The sequence below is a fragment of the Macaca fascicularis genome, chromosome 2 (genome assembly GCF_037993035.2).
Source record: "Macaca fascicularis isolate 582-1 chromosome 2, T2T-MFA8v1.1".
In the NCBI taxonomy this organism is placed as follows: domain Eukaryota; kingdom Metazoa; phylum Chordata; class Mammalia; order Primates; family Cercopithecidae; genus Macaca; species Macaca fascicularis.
In genome coordinates this window covers 116,035,555-116,051,817 of record NC_088376.1, presented here as the reverse complement: position 1 = coordinate 116,051,817, position 16,263 = coordinate 116,035,555, and the positions used below count along the sequence as shown (strand labels likewise).

At 41.3% G+C, this 16,263-nt stretch overlaps 1 protein-coding gene across 8 annotated transcripts in view; it reads left to right on the top strand.

Moving 5' to 3' along the window:
* Positions 1 to 16,263, top strand: part of SFMBT1 (Scm like with four mbt domains 1) — a 153,955-nt gene that overhangs the window by 123,386 nt on the left and 14,306 nt on the right. For all 8 annotated transcript variants that reach the window (XM_005547388.5, XM_074032473.1, XM_074032471.1 and 5 more), the window contains 6 exons: positions 561 to 711; positions 3,086 to 3,168; positions 7,702 to 7,828; positions 8,884 to 8,997; positions 11,038 to 11,080; positions 13,318 to 13,382. In XM_005547388.5, the coding sequence (XP_005547445.2) occupies positions 561 to 711; positions 3,086 to 3,168; positions 7,702 to 7,828; positions 8,884 to 8,997; positions 11,038 to 11,080; positions 13,318 to 13,382 (583 nt within the window). The remainder of the gene's footprint in view (positions 1 to 560; positions 712 to 3,085; positions 3,169 to 7,701; positions 7,829 to 8,883; positions 8,998 to 11,037; positions 11,081 to 13,317; positions 13,383 to 16,263) is intronic.

Below are 16,263 nucleotides of genomic sequence, written 5' to 3'. Positions count from 1 at the left end.
AAATGGAGTTGATAGTGGTACTTGGGCCAGGTGTGGTGCTCAAGCCTGTAATCCCAGCACTTTGCAAGGCTGAGTCAGGAGGATCACTTGAGCCCAGGAGTTTGAGACAAGCCTGGGCAATATAGCAAGACCACAAAAATTAAAAAATTAGCTGGGCGTGATGGTGCATGCCTGTTGTCCCAGGTACTCAAGGGACTGAAGTGGAAGGATCAACTGAGCCCAGGAAGTCAAGACTGCAGTGCTTCAGTGAGCCACGTTCATGCCACTGCACTCCAGCCTGGGTAACAGAGCAAAACCCTGTCTCCAAAAAGTATATATGTATTTTATATATATATATTTAAAAAATGGTACTTACCTCTTTCGATTAAGAAGATTGAAACTGAATTGATACATGAAAAGCATTTAATTAAAACAGTAATTATATGCATTATATAACACAGAGCTAACATTTAATGTTTAGTATTAATACCCACATGATTATGAACTTTTGTAATATGTTTGGCTGTGCCAAGAAAAAAGCACATGCATTTGTCTATTTCACCTATTAATTGCATGTATAGGTTTTTGATGAGAAGTACTTTCTGGTGGAAATGGATGACTTGAGACCTGAAAACCATTTGCGGCGATCCTTTGTGTGCCACGCCGACAGTCCTGGCATCTTCCCTGTGCAGTGGAGTCTGAAGAATGGCCTACACATCAGCCCCCCTCCAGGTGCACATTTGCTCTCTTCTGAGTTGTTACTTGAGAGCTTCTCCTTGAGATAAGATGGCATTGCTTAAATCTTTTGTCCCTCTTCTCATGCCCTAGCCTGTTCCTAACATTTTTGGGGTCTGAGAAAAGTGTAAGGAAAGGTCTAGATTCCATATATTTACATATTTCAAAGTCATAAATTGAGCTAAAAAACTGTTAAAGAGAGTGTGTGGACCAGGCACAGTGGCTCATGCCTGTAATCCCAGCACTATGGGAGGCCGAGGTGGGCGGATCACGAGGTCAGGAGATCGAGACCATCCTGGCTAACACGGTGAAACCCCGTTTCTACTAAAAAATACAAAAAAATTAGCCGGGCGTGGTGGCAGGCGCCTGTAGTCCCAGCTACTCGGGAGGCTGAGGCAGGAGAATGGCGTGAACCCGGAGGCAGAGCTTGCAGTGAGCCAAGATTGCGCCACTGCACTCCAGCCTGGGCGACAGCGAGACTCCATCTCAAAAAAAAAAAAAAAAAAAGGAGAGTGTGTTCTATCCTCTGACTTTGTTATCTGTGCCCTCATAACCCCCTAGAAAGCCAGGTTCCAACCTGGGTTCTATGCTGGCTCCTTAGTTCCATTTATGTCTGTTAGGGGTGGCAGAGGGGTGGGCTTGGATGCACAGTGAGCATTGGGGGCTGGCTTGTGAGAAGAGGCCATAGAGCCAGAGTTAGAAGGTAGATTACTGATTATCTTTAGGTGTCTGAGTCTTATCATGGAGGGAACTTTCTAGAGAGAGGTTTATGGTGAAGAGTAGGACTCAGGCAGTAGGTAGGAAAATAAAAGCTCATTTTCCTGATATTTGCAACTTTGCAAAATATAGTCTTTGATCCTTTAATCAAGGCGCTTAATTAATGGTTTTAGTTGAGCTTGACTGAAATTTTTAATATTTTTAAACTTAGAGAATCTAGAACATTTCAGATGTTTATCTGATTTTTTAATATTAGCAAATCAGATTATTTGATTGGCAGTCTATGTATATGTTATTAGTAGGTTTTCAGTAAAGCATAGCATCACTTTCTAAATGGTGACTGCTGGAACACTGGGCTGGAAGTATTCTTTCGTGTTAACAAGGGTCATACACTCAGAACCTTTTGTCTTTCATTAGCTTTTATTCATCCAACAAACCTTTAAGTAATGTTTGCTGTAAGCCAGGCATTGAGCTTATTCCTAGGAAGAGTGACAAGCTCAATGAGTACAACCCAGCCCCTTCAAGGGGCAAATAGGCGGAAATATCAACAGAACTTCCTAGATTCTCCTCCATTAGTGAACACAGCAGAAGAATGCCTGGTTGGAGGGTATGGTGTGGAATAGCCACAGAAGGAAGTTCTTGCTTTGCAGGTACGCTCTGGATATCCCAAGTTCTTTACTCTTCTTGCCACTTCTATATGAAAAGGAAGAAACAATTGTTAAAAACACTGAAGCTTTCAGTGTTGTTATAGACAAATCAACTGTGTCTTTGTAAATAGAGGGAAGGTAGTAGATAACTGAAAATGGCAGAAAATGTACTGTCAGGAATTGAGGTGGGGGCAAAGGGAGAACATAGTGCCAGTCTCAGGTAGGCAGGGACTGTTGGGCTGTCAGAGGGCATAGACTTGAGTAGCCTGTGTTTTGCCTGTGAGACATTAAGCTCTCGGGAGGCTGAGAGCAACGCAGACACAGTAGGCAGTTGGGCCTTGCTCAGCTCTTTGCATGCAGATGGTTCTGAGTCAGCACCAGCTTGGAGATGCTTCCGTCAAGAACCTTAGTAGACTTAAGTGGGGGCGCTAAGCTTGTTTTTTCTAAAATAAACACATGATTTAGATTATAAAAGCATTGATATTCTGTAATATATGAATCTGAAAATGACAAGAGCATTTGTATCAGTGATATCTCAGACACATTTCAGGAAATAGCTTTAACGAAGAAAAAAAGTCTTCGTCTTTGCAGATTAACTAGTACTATTTGCTGTCTCTTTTCCTTAAGAGCCTGAGCCCTTTAGAATTGACAATAAGAGTGGATTTATATATACAAATCAAATCCAGTCATAACTATCTTAAATTCTTTTGGCAAATCGCAACTAATCATATAAAATAGTGCTCAAAATAAATGCCTAGTTTGAAATTTGAAAGTTTAAAAATTTATCCAAAGAGTCTCATTGTCTTATTACAGTTTGACCAGAGTTGCTCTGTTTTATAAAATTAACAGTGCTCTAGATTTATAGAATGCTTTTTGCCCCTCTAAAATGATCAAAGTTGTCAGACTAGCAGCACTGGAAGTTGTGAGTGGACCCTTGGTGAGTGGTGAAGCCAGGCAAGCATGTGCAGTGTGGCAGTGTGAATCATTGTTCATTTGTCCCCACCTAGGCTACCCAAGCCAGGACTTTGACTGGGCTGACTACCTCAAACAGTGTGGTGCTGAAGCTGCTCCCCAGAGGTGCTTCCCTCCGGTGAGGACCCCCACGACCTCATGGCTACTATGCAGGGCTGCGGGGACTGCTGCGTTTCCCTTGCTTTCCGTGGTTATTACTCTGAAGATAATCATCTCACTTAATCCAGATGAGCACAGTGGTGATTGTAATCACATGGTCTAAAGGAAAATACATTTACTGCAGAAGTGAATCAGTTAGTTTGCTAATTAAGTTAGTTTTATAAGTTTATTGGTTTTATTTTTTCTTATCTGAAATCATGTGAATTTGAAATTTTATGATTATTTTTCATGATTCAATAATAGGAAAAACTGTTGAAATATTAAGTGGAGAAAAATTGTTAAGCTTATTTAAATTCTTCTAACCAAATAATACATGCATGTGGTTTAAAAAGCCATGTAGCAATAAAAGGCTTAGAAGGTAAAATAGCAGTCCCCGCCCTACCCCTTTTCACAGTCTCCCTTCCGAGAAGTAACTACTTCCTGTTCTTCTCACTGTAATTCTAGTAGTTGTATTTCTTCATTTTCAAAATGAAAAGCTTCTATCTTTTGAGTCATTTATTTTAGACATGTCACTTGGTTCTAATTTTAAAACTTTGACTTTATTAAAACAAATTAACTTCACCCTGTCTTATGGTGCTGAGTCTGTTGGTTCTATATTATGATAAATTAGCATTTAGTTATTTTTTGTTTCCTTTCCTCTCTGTCTTACCCTGTTCTTCTTCCTTTAGAGTTATATTACAATTTTTGGTTAAATACAAAATGAGTTTTTTACATTATGATATGCATTCAAATATTACTCACAGCTGAGCACTACAATTTTGTTTTGTTTTGTTTTGAGACAGAGTCTTGCTCTGTCACCCAGGCTGGAGTGCAGTGGCATGATCTCGGCTCACTGCAGCTTCTGCCTCCCGGGTTCAAGAGATGCTCCTGTCTCAGCCTCCCAAGTAGCTGGGATTACAGGCGCCCACCAGCACACCCACCTAATTTTCATTTTTATAGTAGAGATGAGGGTTCACCATGTTGGCCAGGCTGGTCTCGAACTCCTGACCTCAAGTGATTTGCCCACCTCAGCCCCCCAAAGTGTTGGGATTACAGGTATGAGCCACTGCACCTGGCACTGCAGTATATTATGATTATTTCTTTTAAAAAATTTTTATCCTCAGTATTAATTTCCTTGTTTTTAATTTACTTAATTTTCTTTTATCTATTGCTGCTGCTTTCCACACCTCCCAGTAGTCTCTCATTAGCAAAAGCAGTCACATCAGGAAATTTGTGATTCCTAACACTTTCGTTAAAGAGACATCCCTCTTAGCAACCTCCACTCTCTCTGTCTCTCTGGATGGGTTGCTCTTTAGACTTGCCGTGTAGTTTTTGTGGGTTTTATTGTTGTTGTTTGTTTTTTTTGTTTTGTTTTTTGTTTTTGTTTTTGTTTTTTAGACAGAATCTTGTTCTTGTCACCCAGGCTGGAGTGTAGTGGTATAATCTCAGCTCACTGCAACTTCTGCCTACCGGGTTCAATCGATTTTCCTGCCTCACCCTCTTGAGTAGCTGGGAGTATAGGTGCCCGCCACCATGCCTGGCTAATTTTTATATTTTTAGTAAAGACTGGGTTTCACCATGTTGGCCAGACTGGTCTCGAACTCCTGGCCTCAGGTGATCCGCCCACCTCGGCCTCCCATAGTGCTGGGATTACAAGTGTGAGCCCTTGTGCTGGCCTTGCTGTGTAGTTTTAATCGTGGAAATACCCTTGTCACCCAGGGAATTGCCCATTCCCTTTTTGTATGATTTGGGGTCCCTTGTTTTGTAGAGATCTCATGGCCTCCTCTTCCTTGGTTTGTTTCCTTGTTTTGACGGATTCCCATCTCTCAGTAGCTTCCCGTAACAGGGTGCAAGGGAAGTAAAGTTTTGTCGACACTGTATATTTGAAAATGTCTTCACTCTACTAACTTGATTCATAGTTTGGCTCAATGTGGAAGTTAATTTACTTGAGAATTCTGAAAACATTGTTCACTTGCTTTCTAACTTCCAATGTTACTGTCAAGAAGTTAAAAGTTACAAAGCTATTCTTATTTTTGTTCTTTTGTAGATGACAGGCTTTTTTCCCCCTCTCTGGAAGGTTATAGAACCACTTTTCACAGTGATGAATCTTGATGCGAGCCTCTTTTCATCCACTGTGCTGGGTTCTCAGTGGGCACTTTCTCTCTGGATCTTCATGCCTTTCTGTGTTGGGAAATTTTTTTGAATCACTTCTTTGATTTCCTTCCTTCCGTTTTATCTCTTTTCTCTTTCTGGAAGTTCTTTTATTTGGTTGTGGCCCTCTGGATCAAACCTCTGCTTTTTTAATCTTTTTATCCTTTGTTTTATGTTTCTTAGTCTTTTTGCTTTGTTTTCTGGAAGATTTCCTAAACTTTGTCTTTTGACCTTCCTTTTGAGTTTTTAATTTTTGGCGTCATGTTTTTTATTTTCTGGAACTCTGAATAGTTCTTTCTCTCTCTCTCTCTTTCTCTCTGTCTGTCTGTCTGTCTGTCTTGAGATGGAGCTTTGCTCTTGTTGTCCAGACTGGAGTGCAATGGCATGATCCCGGCTCACTGCAACCTCTGCCTCTCAGGTTCAAGAGATTCTTCTGCCTCGGCCTCCCTAGTAGCTGGGATTATAGGTGCCCACCACCACACCCAGCTAATTTTTGTATTTTTAGTAAGGATGGGGTTTCACTATGTTGGCCAGGCGATCCACCCACCTCTGCCTCCCAAAGTGCTGGGATGACACATTATTTTATTTTATTTTATTTTTATTTTTATTTATTTATTTTTTTTGAGATCGAGTTTTGCTCTTGTTGCCCAGGCTGGAGTGCAGTGGCGCGATCTTGGCTCACCACAACCTCCGCCTCCCGGGTTCAAGCGATTCTCCTGCCTCAGCCTCCCAAGCAGCTGAGATTACAGGCATGCGCCACCATGCCCGGCTAATTTGTTTGTATTTTTAGTAGAGACGGGGTTTCTCCGTGTTGGTCAGCCTGGTCTTGAACTCCTAACCTCAGGTGATCCACTCGCTTCAGCCTCCCAAAGTGCTGGGATTACAGGCGTGAGCCACCGTGCTCAGCACTTCTTTATTTTTAATATCGTACTATTCTTGCTCTAAGGATGCAATAGTTTTTCTTATCTCTCAGAGGATGTTAATTAACACCCCTAATCACCCCCCCCACACACACCTTTTGGGAAGTTTTCTTCTTGCATAATCACTGCTTTTTCCAAGTTGCTTGTCTGTTTTGGTCTCTCTTACTCTCTTACTCTCAACTTTCATCTTCTTAGGTGTCTAGTAATTCTTGGTTGTTGCTATATTTAAGAATGGGTGACTAAAATTGGAAGCTCTGAGCAAGTAGATGGAGCTTGTCAACCTTGAACTTTCCTATCTGATTGACCATTTGTTGGGGAAACCTGAATCCATATCATATGTGTTTCTTCTTGGGCTTATCATATCACCATAAGAAGTGTCTTCTAGTCCTCTGCCTGGTGGGTCATAGGCAGAACCTCTCAGCAGTCCATAGGCTAACCACTATTTTTGTCACAGCATGCATGCCCTCAGCAGTTCCTTGTGTCCTCTTACCTAGGCATCTTCTCTTTTACCCTATCCAGAGGATAAGTCTCACCTTCTGTAGGGGAGAGGAAGGAATGGTTTCCCTAATGCATGGAGTCGAGGAGCCAATGGCATAACCTAAATGTTTCTTAAATGTTTTCAACAAATCCTCCTTGTTTTGACTATGTCTCCTCTACCTCCAGTTGCCTAGTACCTGATTCTTCACTTTCTTTACTGCCAGCGTAGATTCGCCTTTCTTTAACTTAGTTTCTAGATCCTGTTCTAAATTTTAGCTTATAAAATGTTGTTTCCTCTCCTGTTACATCCATCTTAATACAGATGTTAAGTTTTTGTCTTCAAAACAGAAGCAAACCAAAAACAACTTTAATTTTTTAAGTTAGGTGTCAGAAGAGAGAACACTCAAATGCAGATGTTCAATTGTCCATTTTGACTCGGGTGCTGGATATTTTTCTGTTTTAAATGACCCTTTCTCACTGTTGATAAACATTCTTTATCCTGACTGCCTTTTATGATACACATACAAGTATGAACCAGGCAGTTTGTGGTATGATGGGGTGCTTTATGTGAGGGGAAGTGAGTCAACAGTGTTGATAGCCACTTGATTCAGGATACAGAACCTTAGAGACTTTATTTCATTGATACCTTGTAATAGCACAGCCAGATAGGAGTTCTCAACCTCATCTGACAGGTGAAGAAACTGAGGCAAAAAGAGGCTATACAGCTTGAGCAAGGTCAATAATGCAGGAATATCTGACATCAAAGAGTGTACTTCCTGAATACTTCTATAACACCAAGAAAGGCAGACATTTTCCTTTTGCTTCATTAAAAAGCAAAACAATGCAAAATAAATGTTATATTTAAACCTAGGGATTAAATACTACTTGAAAAAGGTTTTCTAGCTGAGCACATGAGTTGATACTATGTTAATCCAGTAAATGGATTTGATTCATTCATTTTCTAGTTAATTTCTGAACATGAATTTAAAGAGAACATGAAGCTTGAGGCGGTGAACCCCCTTCTCCCTGAGGAAGTGTGTGTTGCTACCATCACTGCAGTGAGAGGCTCCTACCTGTGGCTCCAGCTGGAGGGTGAGTGCCAGCACTCCAGAAGCCTTCCTGTGACCACTCTCCTTTGAGCTTCCTGTTTAATCCTGTAATGTGGTCTGTTAAACTTAATGGATTAGTTAAATGGGGATCTTGTTCAGAGACTATTGTAATGCAAGACTCTAAGCGAAACATTTATTTTTCTGTCCTTGGCTTTCAAATTTCAAATTTTAGGAAATGAATACAAATAAAAATTCTTTACTATAGAGTCCCCTATTTTCTGGAAGGGGAAAACATAAGTCAAATAGCATGTATTTTGATGTGACCAAGTTATATGAGCATGAACATTAACACCTAGCTTATTGAAGAGATAATATTTTGGTTGCTGTAGCCCAGTGGAACTAAAAAGTATATAGAGTACAAATGATAAACTGTACTAAAAGTAATACTCAATAATTGGACAGGTTTATGAATGCAAGGCACTGCATGAGTACTCAGTGCTATGGTTACTGTATATGTCCTGAGCTGCTTTTTTAGCCTGCTACCAAATAGTCAGACTTTGAGACGGTACCTACTATTTCTGATTTGTAGAATTGGCATTTAATGCAGATATCAAGGGTAATATTGAATGTAGACTTTTATGCAATCCTTGTTCAGCAACTTGCCAAATCACTTCCTGATTTGAATTCACTGTTCTTTTCTGGCTTACTCCCGAAGTACCAGAACTGATGTTCTCATTGAGTAGAATTGTCACCTTTGCCATTTGGTTTCTATTTGTCTGAAATGACTGTGATACTAACCGTCTGAATGATACCAGTGGTAGTTCCAGTTTCTTATTTGCTGTTCCCTAGCTTAAGTGTCACCTTGTATATTCTCTACCCATTTTGGTCCTGATACAGTTTTACATGGGGGACAGTTTACTTTTTTTTCATAATGTTTATCATACATGAAAATGTATGATTTCTGTGTCAAGAGACTTGTGTCTGCATCATTACAAGAGTAGAACATTATCTAGAAAATAGTTTATGAAGAAGGTTATTTAATGGTCTAAAAAAAGTTTTGGTTTTTTTTTTGTTTGTTTTTGTTTTAAATCTAAACAGGTTCTAAGAAGCCTATACCTGAATATATTGTGAGTGTGGAATCCATGGATATATTTCCTTTGGGCTGGTGTGAAACCAACGGCCACCCCCTCAGCACTCCTCGCCGAGCACGAGGTATCTGTCTATTTCTGGGTTAGAGGATTGATTGTTAAATAATCTTCTGTGTGGCCGCTGCCAGTTAAAACTAATCTGGACATTTCAGAGAAAAAAAATGACATTCTGGTTATCTGTTCCTGCACAGGAAGTTATTTATTGTAACAAATATTTAATACCTTACAGTTTCTGTGGGTCAGGAATTTGGGTGCAACTTAGGTGGGTCCTCTGGATCTGAGTCTCTCACAGGCTGTGCTCAATTATCAGCCAGGGCTCCAGTCATCTCAAGGCTCACCGTGGGGAGGATCTGCTCCCAGCTTTATGCAGATGATTATTGGCAAGTGTCTTAGTGCATTCTAGCTGCTGTAACAAAATACCACACACTGGGAAGTTTAGAAATGACAGAAATTTATTTCTCACAGTTCTGGAGACTGGGAAGCCCAAGATCCAGGCATTGGCAGATTCAGTGTCTGGTGAGGGCACATTTCCTGGTACATAGTTGGCACCTTCTCATGTCCTCACATGGTGGAAGGACTACTAGCTCTGTGGGTCTCTTTTGTAAGAGCACTATTCTGCATCATGAGGGCTCTGCCCTTGTGACCTAATCACCTTCCAAAGGCCTTATCTTTTCATACCAGGACATTGGTGGATAAGTTTCAGTGTGAATTTTGGAGAGTACAAACACTCAGACCACAAGAAGAATGCGTCTTCTTGTGGGCTGTTGGACTGAGGGCCTGAGCTCCTTGCTGGGTGTTGGCTGGAGCCTTCCTTTAGTTCGTTGCCATGTGGGCCTCTCCGTAAGGCAGCTCACAGCGTGACAACTGGCTTCTATCAGAGTGAGGAAGCGAGAGAGCAACAGAGGTTGAGGAAGATGGAAGCCAGAGTCTTTCTGCAACCTAACCTCAAAAGTGGCAACCCACTTTCCCCCTTTTTAAACAGCTTTATGGTGTTATAATTGACATACCAACTATCACCATAGTCAGATTGAGAACATTTTCATCATTTTAGAAAGAAGCCCTGTACTCATTAGCAATCAATCCCCACCCCCAGCATCCACGAATCTACTTTCTATCTCCATAGGTTTGCCTATTCTAGACATTTCACATAAATGGGATCATGGTCTTGTGTGACTGGCTTCTTTCACTTAGCGTACTGCTCTCAGAGTTCATTCATGTTGTAGTGTGTATCTGTTCTTTATTCCTTTATATAGCTGAATAATATTGCATGCTATAAATATAACACATTTTGTTTATTTAACAGTTGATGGACATTTGAATTGTTTCCATTTTTTGACTATTAAGAATAAGTTTTATAGTTTTCTTCCGTGCTCTTCTCTAAGAGTTTTATAGTTTTAACCCTTATATTTATGTTTAGATCTTTGATCCCCTTTGGGTTAAGTTTTATATATGATATGAGGCAGGGGTCCCCAATCCCTGGGCCATGGACCAGTAGTGGTCCATGGCCTGTTAGGAACCGGACCACATGGCAGGAGGTGAGTGGTAGGCGAGTGTGCATTAGTGCCTGAGCTCCACCTCCTGTCAGATCAGGGGCGGCATTAGATTCTCATAGGAGCGTGAATCTTACTGTGAACTGTCTCATGAGGGATCTAGGTTGCATGCTCCTTGTGAGAATCTAATGCCTGATAATCTGAGGTAGAACAGTTTCATCCTGAAACGACCCCCCATCCCCTGGTCCATGGAAAAATTGTCTTCCATGAAGCCAGTCCCTGGTGCCAAAAAGGTTGGGGACCACTGATCTAAGGTAAGGGTCCAACTTCATTCATGTGGATATTCAGCTTTCCCAACACTTACTGACCCAGGGAGCCTTGAAAATATTATTTTTGCTCTTTGTGTAAAGACCGCTACCAAGAAAATGTGTCTCAGTCTAGATATTCAGACATAAGCATTGATTTATAGTACTGTATGTGTGTATATATACACACACACACACTCTCACACAGAACCAAGTTTTAAATATGCTAATGTAACCTTAATACACATATAAATTTTCCTTTGTCTTTTTATTTTTCTTGGCATTTATATATTTTTTTTCTTCCTACAGTACATAAACAGAGGAAAATTGCAGTGGTTCAGCCAGAAAAACAGTAAGTAATGTAATAATGTGTCTGAACAGTTCACAAGTTAGAATATCTAGAAAAATAACTATTTCAGAGGGTATATTTCCTCATTTTCTCAGATGGAAGCATAATTTTTTAATTCAACATTTGATCATTTGTATACTTTGGGAGTATATGTATTTTCTAAAATGGCATTATATACAAAAGGGTACAATGCATTCCCAAGGTGGTGTCTAAATTGAGTTTTCTTTGGCTTTTAGAACCTTAAGGTAATTGAATAAAAGAAAGAAAATAAGAGTCCCCATGCTGGTATTCATTAAGGAAGAGCAAAAATTGTAAATTAGGATATGATTTGTCACAGTGGACAAAAATAAAGCTTGGGGTAGAAGACAACTCTAAAAGAAAAGACACATTCAAAGGAGTGACTTTGTGCCCATCAAGAAATTCTTCATTTGTAACATACCTGCACACATAGCTTTTGAGAAACAGTTAATTAGTAATGCCTTCAAACCTTAAAAGTACAAAGGTTTCTGTGTGTATATGTGTGTTTTAAAACATTGGGTGCTGAATTCTCTATTAATCTTCTGGGGCTGCCATACAAAATACCACAGGCTGGGCGGCTTTAAGCCAGCGGTCCCCGACGTTTTTGGGACCGGTTTTGTGAAAGACAGTTTTTCCACAGACTGAGGTGGGGAATGGTTTCTGGATGAAACTTTTCCACCTCAGATCATCAGGCATTAGATTCTCCTAAGGAGCGTGCAGCCTAGATCCCTCACACGCACAGTTCACAATGGGGTTCCCACTCCTGTGAGAATCTAATGCTGCTGCCGACGTGGCAGGAAGCTGAGCTCAGGCTGTAATGCTCCCTTGCCTGCTGTGCGGCCCCATTCCTGACAGGCCATGGATGGGTACTGGTCTGTGACCCTGGGGTTGGGGACCCCTGCTTTAAACCACAGAAACTTATTTTCTTACATTCTGAAGGTTGAGAAATCCAAGATCAAAGTGCTGGTGGATTTGGTTCCTGGTGAGGGCACTCTCCCTGGCTAACAGATGGCTGTCTTCTGGCTGTGTTCTTGCATGGTGGAAAAATCTTTCTCTCCCCGGCACCCCCGGACCCCTCTCTTCTTATAAGGCTATCAGTGCTATTGGATTACGGCCTACCCTATGACCTCATTTAATCTTAATTACCTCCCCAAGGCCCTATCTTTAAATACAGTTACACTGAGCACTAGGGCTTCAACATATGAATTTGAGTAGGGGGAAACAATTCTGTATATAGCAAATTCTATAACTACCTAAACCTTTGTAACTTTGTGGGTAATAAAACTAACAACAGAAGTGGAGAGAAGGGCCATAGACATTTACCCCAAGTAGAGAAGTGAGATGATAATGAAAAAAAGACTGGCTTTGGATTTTTCCTTGACTTAGTTGCCAAAACTGATCCAAAGCTTTAGTTAGGATGCATTCTAAAAGATAAATTAGCCTTTTTTCAGTGATTGCTATATACAGAATAAGCCTCTGGGTTTTTAAAAACAACATAATTTGTCTTTAATTTGAAAACCAATGGATGAAGAAAACAGACCCTATATAAAGTTTCTGTTCTTTGACTATTGAAAAATGAGTAGTTTATTTGTGGTTTAAGCATCTCACAAGAAATTTTGTAATTTTTTTTGCCCAATAAATGAAGAGAAAATTTGAATATGTAGTATCACAATGCTGTATACAGACATCCATTGGCTCATTATGCCCTGTATATAGTTTTAAAAACAATTGTTCTTTTTTTGTTTTGTTTTGTTTTGTTTTGTTTTGTTTTGTTGGTTTTTTTTTTGAGATGGAGTCTCCTCTCTCGCCCAGGCGGGAGTGCAGTGGCGCGATCTCGGCTCACTGCAAGCTCCGCCTCCCAGGTTCACGCTGTTCTCCTGCCTTAGCCTCCCAAGTAACTGGAACTACAGGTGCCCGCCACCACGCCCAGCTAATTTTTTGTATTTTTAGTAGAGATGGGTTTTCACCATGTTAGGATGGTCTCTATCTCCTGACCTTGAGATCTGCCCGCCTCGGCCTCCCAAAGTGCTGGGATTACAGGCGTGAGCCACAGCGCCCAGCTTTGTTCTTTAAAAAAAAAAAAATCATCAAGGGAGTACCTTCTGTTACAGATTTTGCAACATGCCACGTTTGCTTTCTTCTTAGATTTGAAGGAAACTAAGCCTCACACTTTACTGATCTTAAGGATTATCTCACTATTTTACTGTGTTTTCTCGACCCAGAGTACCATCCTCGAGGACTGTCCATGAGGGCCTGAGGAATCAGGAGCTGAACTCCACAGAGTCAGGTATAAGCATATGTCATCTTATGGAAAGGAAGACTTAGTTTCTTTTAATGGACTATATCTGAAAATAACTTAAAACAGTACATTTGATGTATAGGATATGACTTCATAGAGGGGTCTCTTAATTGTGACTAGAGTTATAACGGTCTAGGATGTGTTTAGTTTAATAATCATCTCTAGGCTGATAGTTCTGTCCATTTCTTTTTTTTTTTTTTTTTTTTTTTTGTTGAGACGGAGTCTCGCTCTGTCGCCCAGGCTGGAGTGCAGTGGCCGGATCTCAGCTCACTGCAAGCTCCGCCTCCCGAGTTTACGCCATTCTCCTGCCTCAGCCTCTGGAGTAGCTGGGACTACAGGCACCCGCCACCTCGCCCGGCTAGTTTTTTTGTATTTTTTTAGTAGAGACGGGGTTTCACTGTGTTAGCCAGGATGGTCTCGATCTCCTGACCTCGTGATCCGCCCGTCTCGGCCTCCCAAAGTGCTGGGATTACAGGCTTGAGCCACCGCACCCGGCCGTTCCGTCCATTTCTAATAGCCATAGCTATTCTTTACTGATCACCCCTTGTGTGCCAAGGGCTCAGATGGTCGATGTTACCATCTTTGACTTTAGCTAAAGAATCTGAAGTTTTCCAGGCAGTGTTGTTTCTTTTTTTTTTTTTTTTTTTTTTTTTTTTGAAACGGAGTCTGGCTCTTTCGCCCGAGCTGGAGTGCAGTGGCCAGATCTCAGCTCACTGCAAGCTCCGCCTCCCGGGTTCACGCCACTCTCCTGCCTCAGCCTCCCGAGTAGCTGGGACTACAGGCGCCGCCACCTCGCCCGGCTAGTTTTTTGTATTTTTAGTAGAGACAGGGTTTCACCGTGTTAGCCAGGATGGTCTCGATCTCCTGACCTCGTGATCCGCCCGTCTGGGCCTCCCAAAGTGCTGGGATTACAGGCTTGAGCCACCGCGCCCGGCCCAGTGTTGTTTCTTAAGCTAGATGGTTGAGAGGTAGAGGTTTATTCTTTTTAAAACCCTTTTTTATGATATGCATACTTTGTATATACATTTCACAATTTATGTGAAAAAAAAATAAAGCATTGGAAAAAGAAATTGTCCCAGAGGCAATGCCTGATAAATGAGACAAAGATCCTTGCTGGAGGTTCAAGCCTTTTGTCCAGGGTTCTCTCTTGAACTATTCTTAACGTCTACGTGCTTGTTGTATAATGTTTAGCATCCTGGCTGTGTATATTCTAGCACAGATTGGGCATTCAGATGATATTTAGTAAATGCCTAGAAGAGAAATCAAATCTCAGAGAGATCACACGGCTTACGAGTAGAAAGGACAGAAATGAAACTGAAGTCCTTCACAAATTTGAAACCCATACTTCCGTCTCTTCTACCCACTGCCTTTTCATTACATCATTTGTACATAAAGGGTTAGGACTGTGTAACTCCTTGCTTTTGATGCATTGCTGGCCATTCAAATGCCTACTGAAACCACAGAATTTAAGACATTAATATCTTCTGCACAACCTCAGCCAAGGCCTTTTGGTTTGGGTTTTGTCATAGGTCAGGTTCCCTGGGAAACAGAGTCTGAGACTCTGACATATGCATTCAGGAGTTTCATTGGGGAGTATTTTTGGGAACAGCTCCTTGGAAGGAGTAAAGGAAGTAGGATTGGGCAGAGAGATAAGTTGAACCATGATGCAGTTGCAACAGAAGTTTCTTCTATTTCCACTGGGAGCCCTGAAGCTGATCTAACCACTCAGAGCTGATCCTAATTCAGGTGTGGTGGCCACACTTTACTGACCAGTTATTGGAAGTAAGCCACTGCTTCCTCCTCACGTCACAAGGGGCAAGGTGGCCCTCTCCTGCTGAGAGCAGTACCCAGCTCAGGGTGATTCCAGAATAGACTTAAAGCTGAAAGCTATAAGCTGCCAACATACCCAGCAGCGGGGGCATGAGTGCCTTAATCCTGAAGAGAGGCATTTGGGTTACAGGGTTCACCTGGAAATGTGAGCACCAGCATACTGGTCACTATGATATACCATCCTTTTTTTTTCTTTTTTTTTGAGACAGGTTCTCACTGTGTCACCTAGGCTGGAGTGCAGTGGTATTGTATCAGCTCGCTGCAACCTCCACCTCCTGTGCTCAAGCTGTCCTCCTACGTCAGCCTCCTGAGTAGCTGGGACTATAGGCATATGCCACCACATGTGGCTGATTTTTTTTTTTTTTTTTTTTTGGTAGAGATGGGGCTTCACTATGTTACCCAGGCTGGTCTCGAACTCCTGGACTCAAGCGACATGCTCCCGTCTTGGCCTCCCAAATTCCTGGGATTACAGGCATGAGCCACCACACCTGGCCATGAGCATTCTTAATTAAAGAGAAAACATTATGAACTGCAGGATCCTTTCAACAATGAGCAGTGTGCACATATCTTTCCTTAACATTGGATTAACAGGCATATCTATTAGAAGAGCTTCTCTGTGCTTTATAGCAGTGTTTTAGTATCTTTGAATTTTTTACAGCCTACCACTATGAGGGGATTTTTTAAATTGAAGGACAGTATTGATACAGACAAGTAGTTGAAGAAAAGGGTCTCTAGACCCAGTTATACCCCACAGTACAAAAAAAACTTAGAGATGTGGTCACAGCATACTTTTAGCCCTCTGAGAAATCTCAGAGGTGGGAAAGCTCTCACAACATCAAAGGCTGCCAACATTAGTTTGGTGGTTTTTTAGGAGACAAGCTGTAATTCTAAATAATATTCGACAATTTCTATAAATATTCCAGAATAGATTATTGAAAGTTGGTTTTTGAAGACCTGGAAAAGAAATCATTGATCGTCCAGAATCCTCATGTGTTCTTGGAATACACTCTCCACTTTATTGATAGAAGATAGGGTTCTT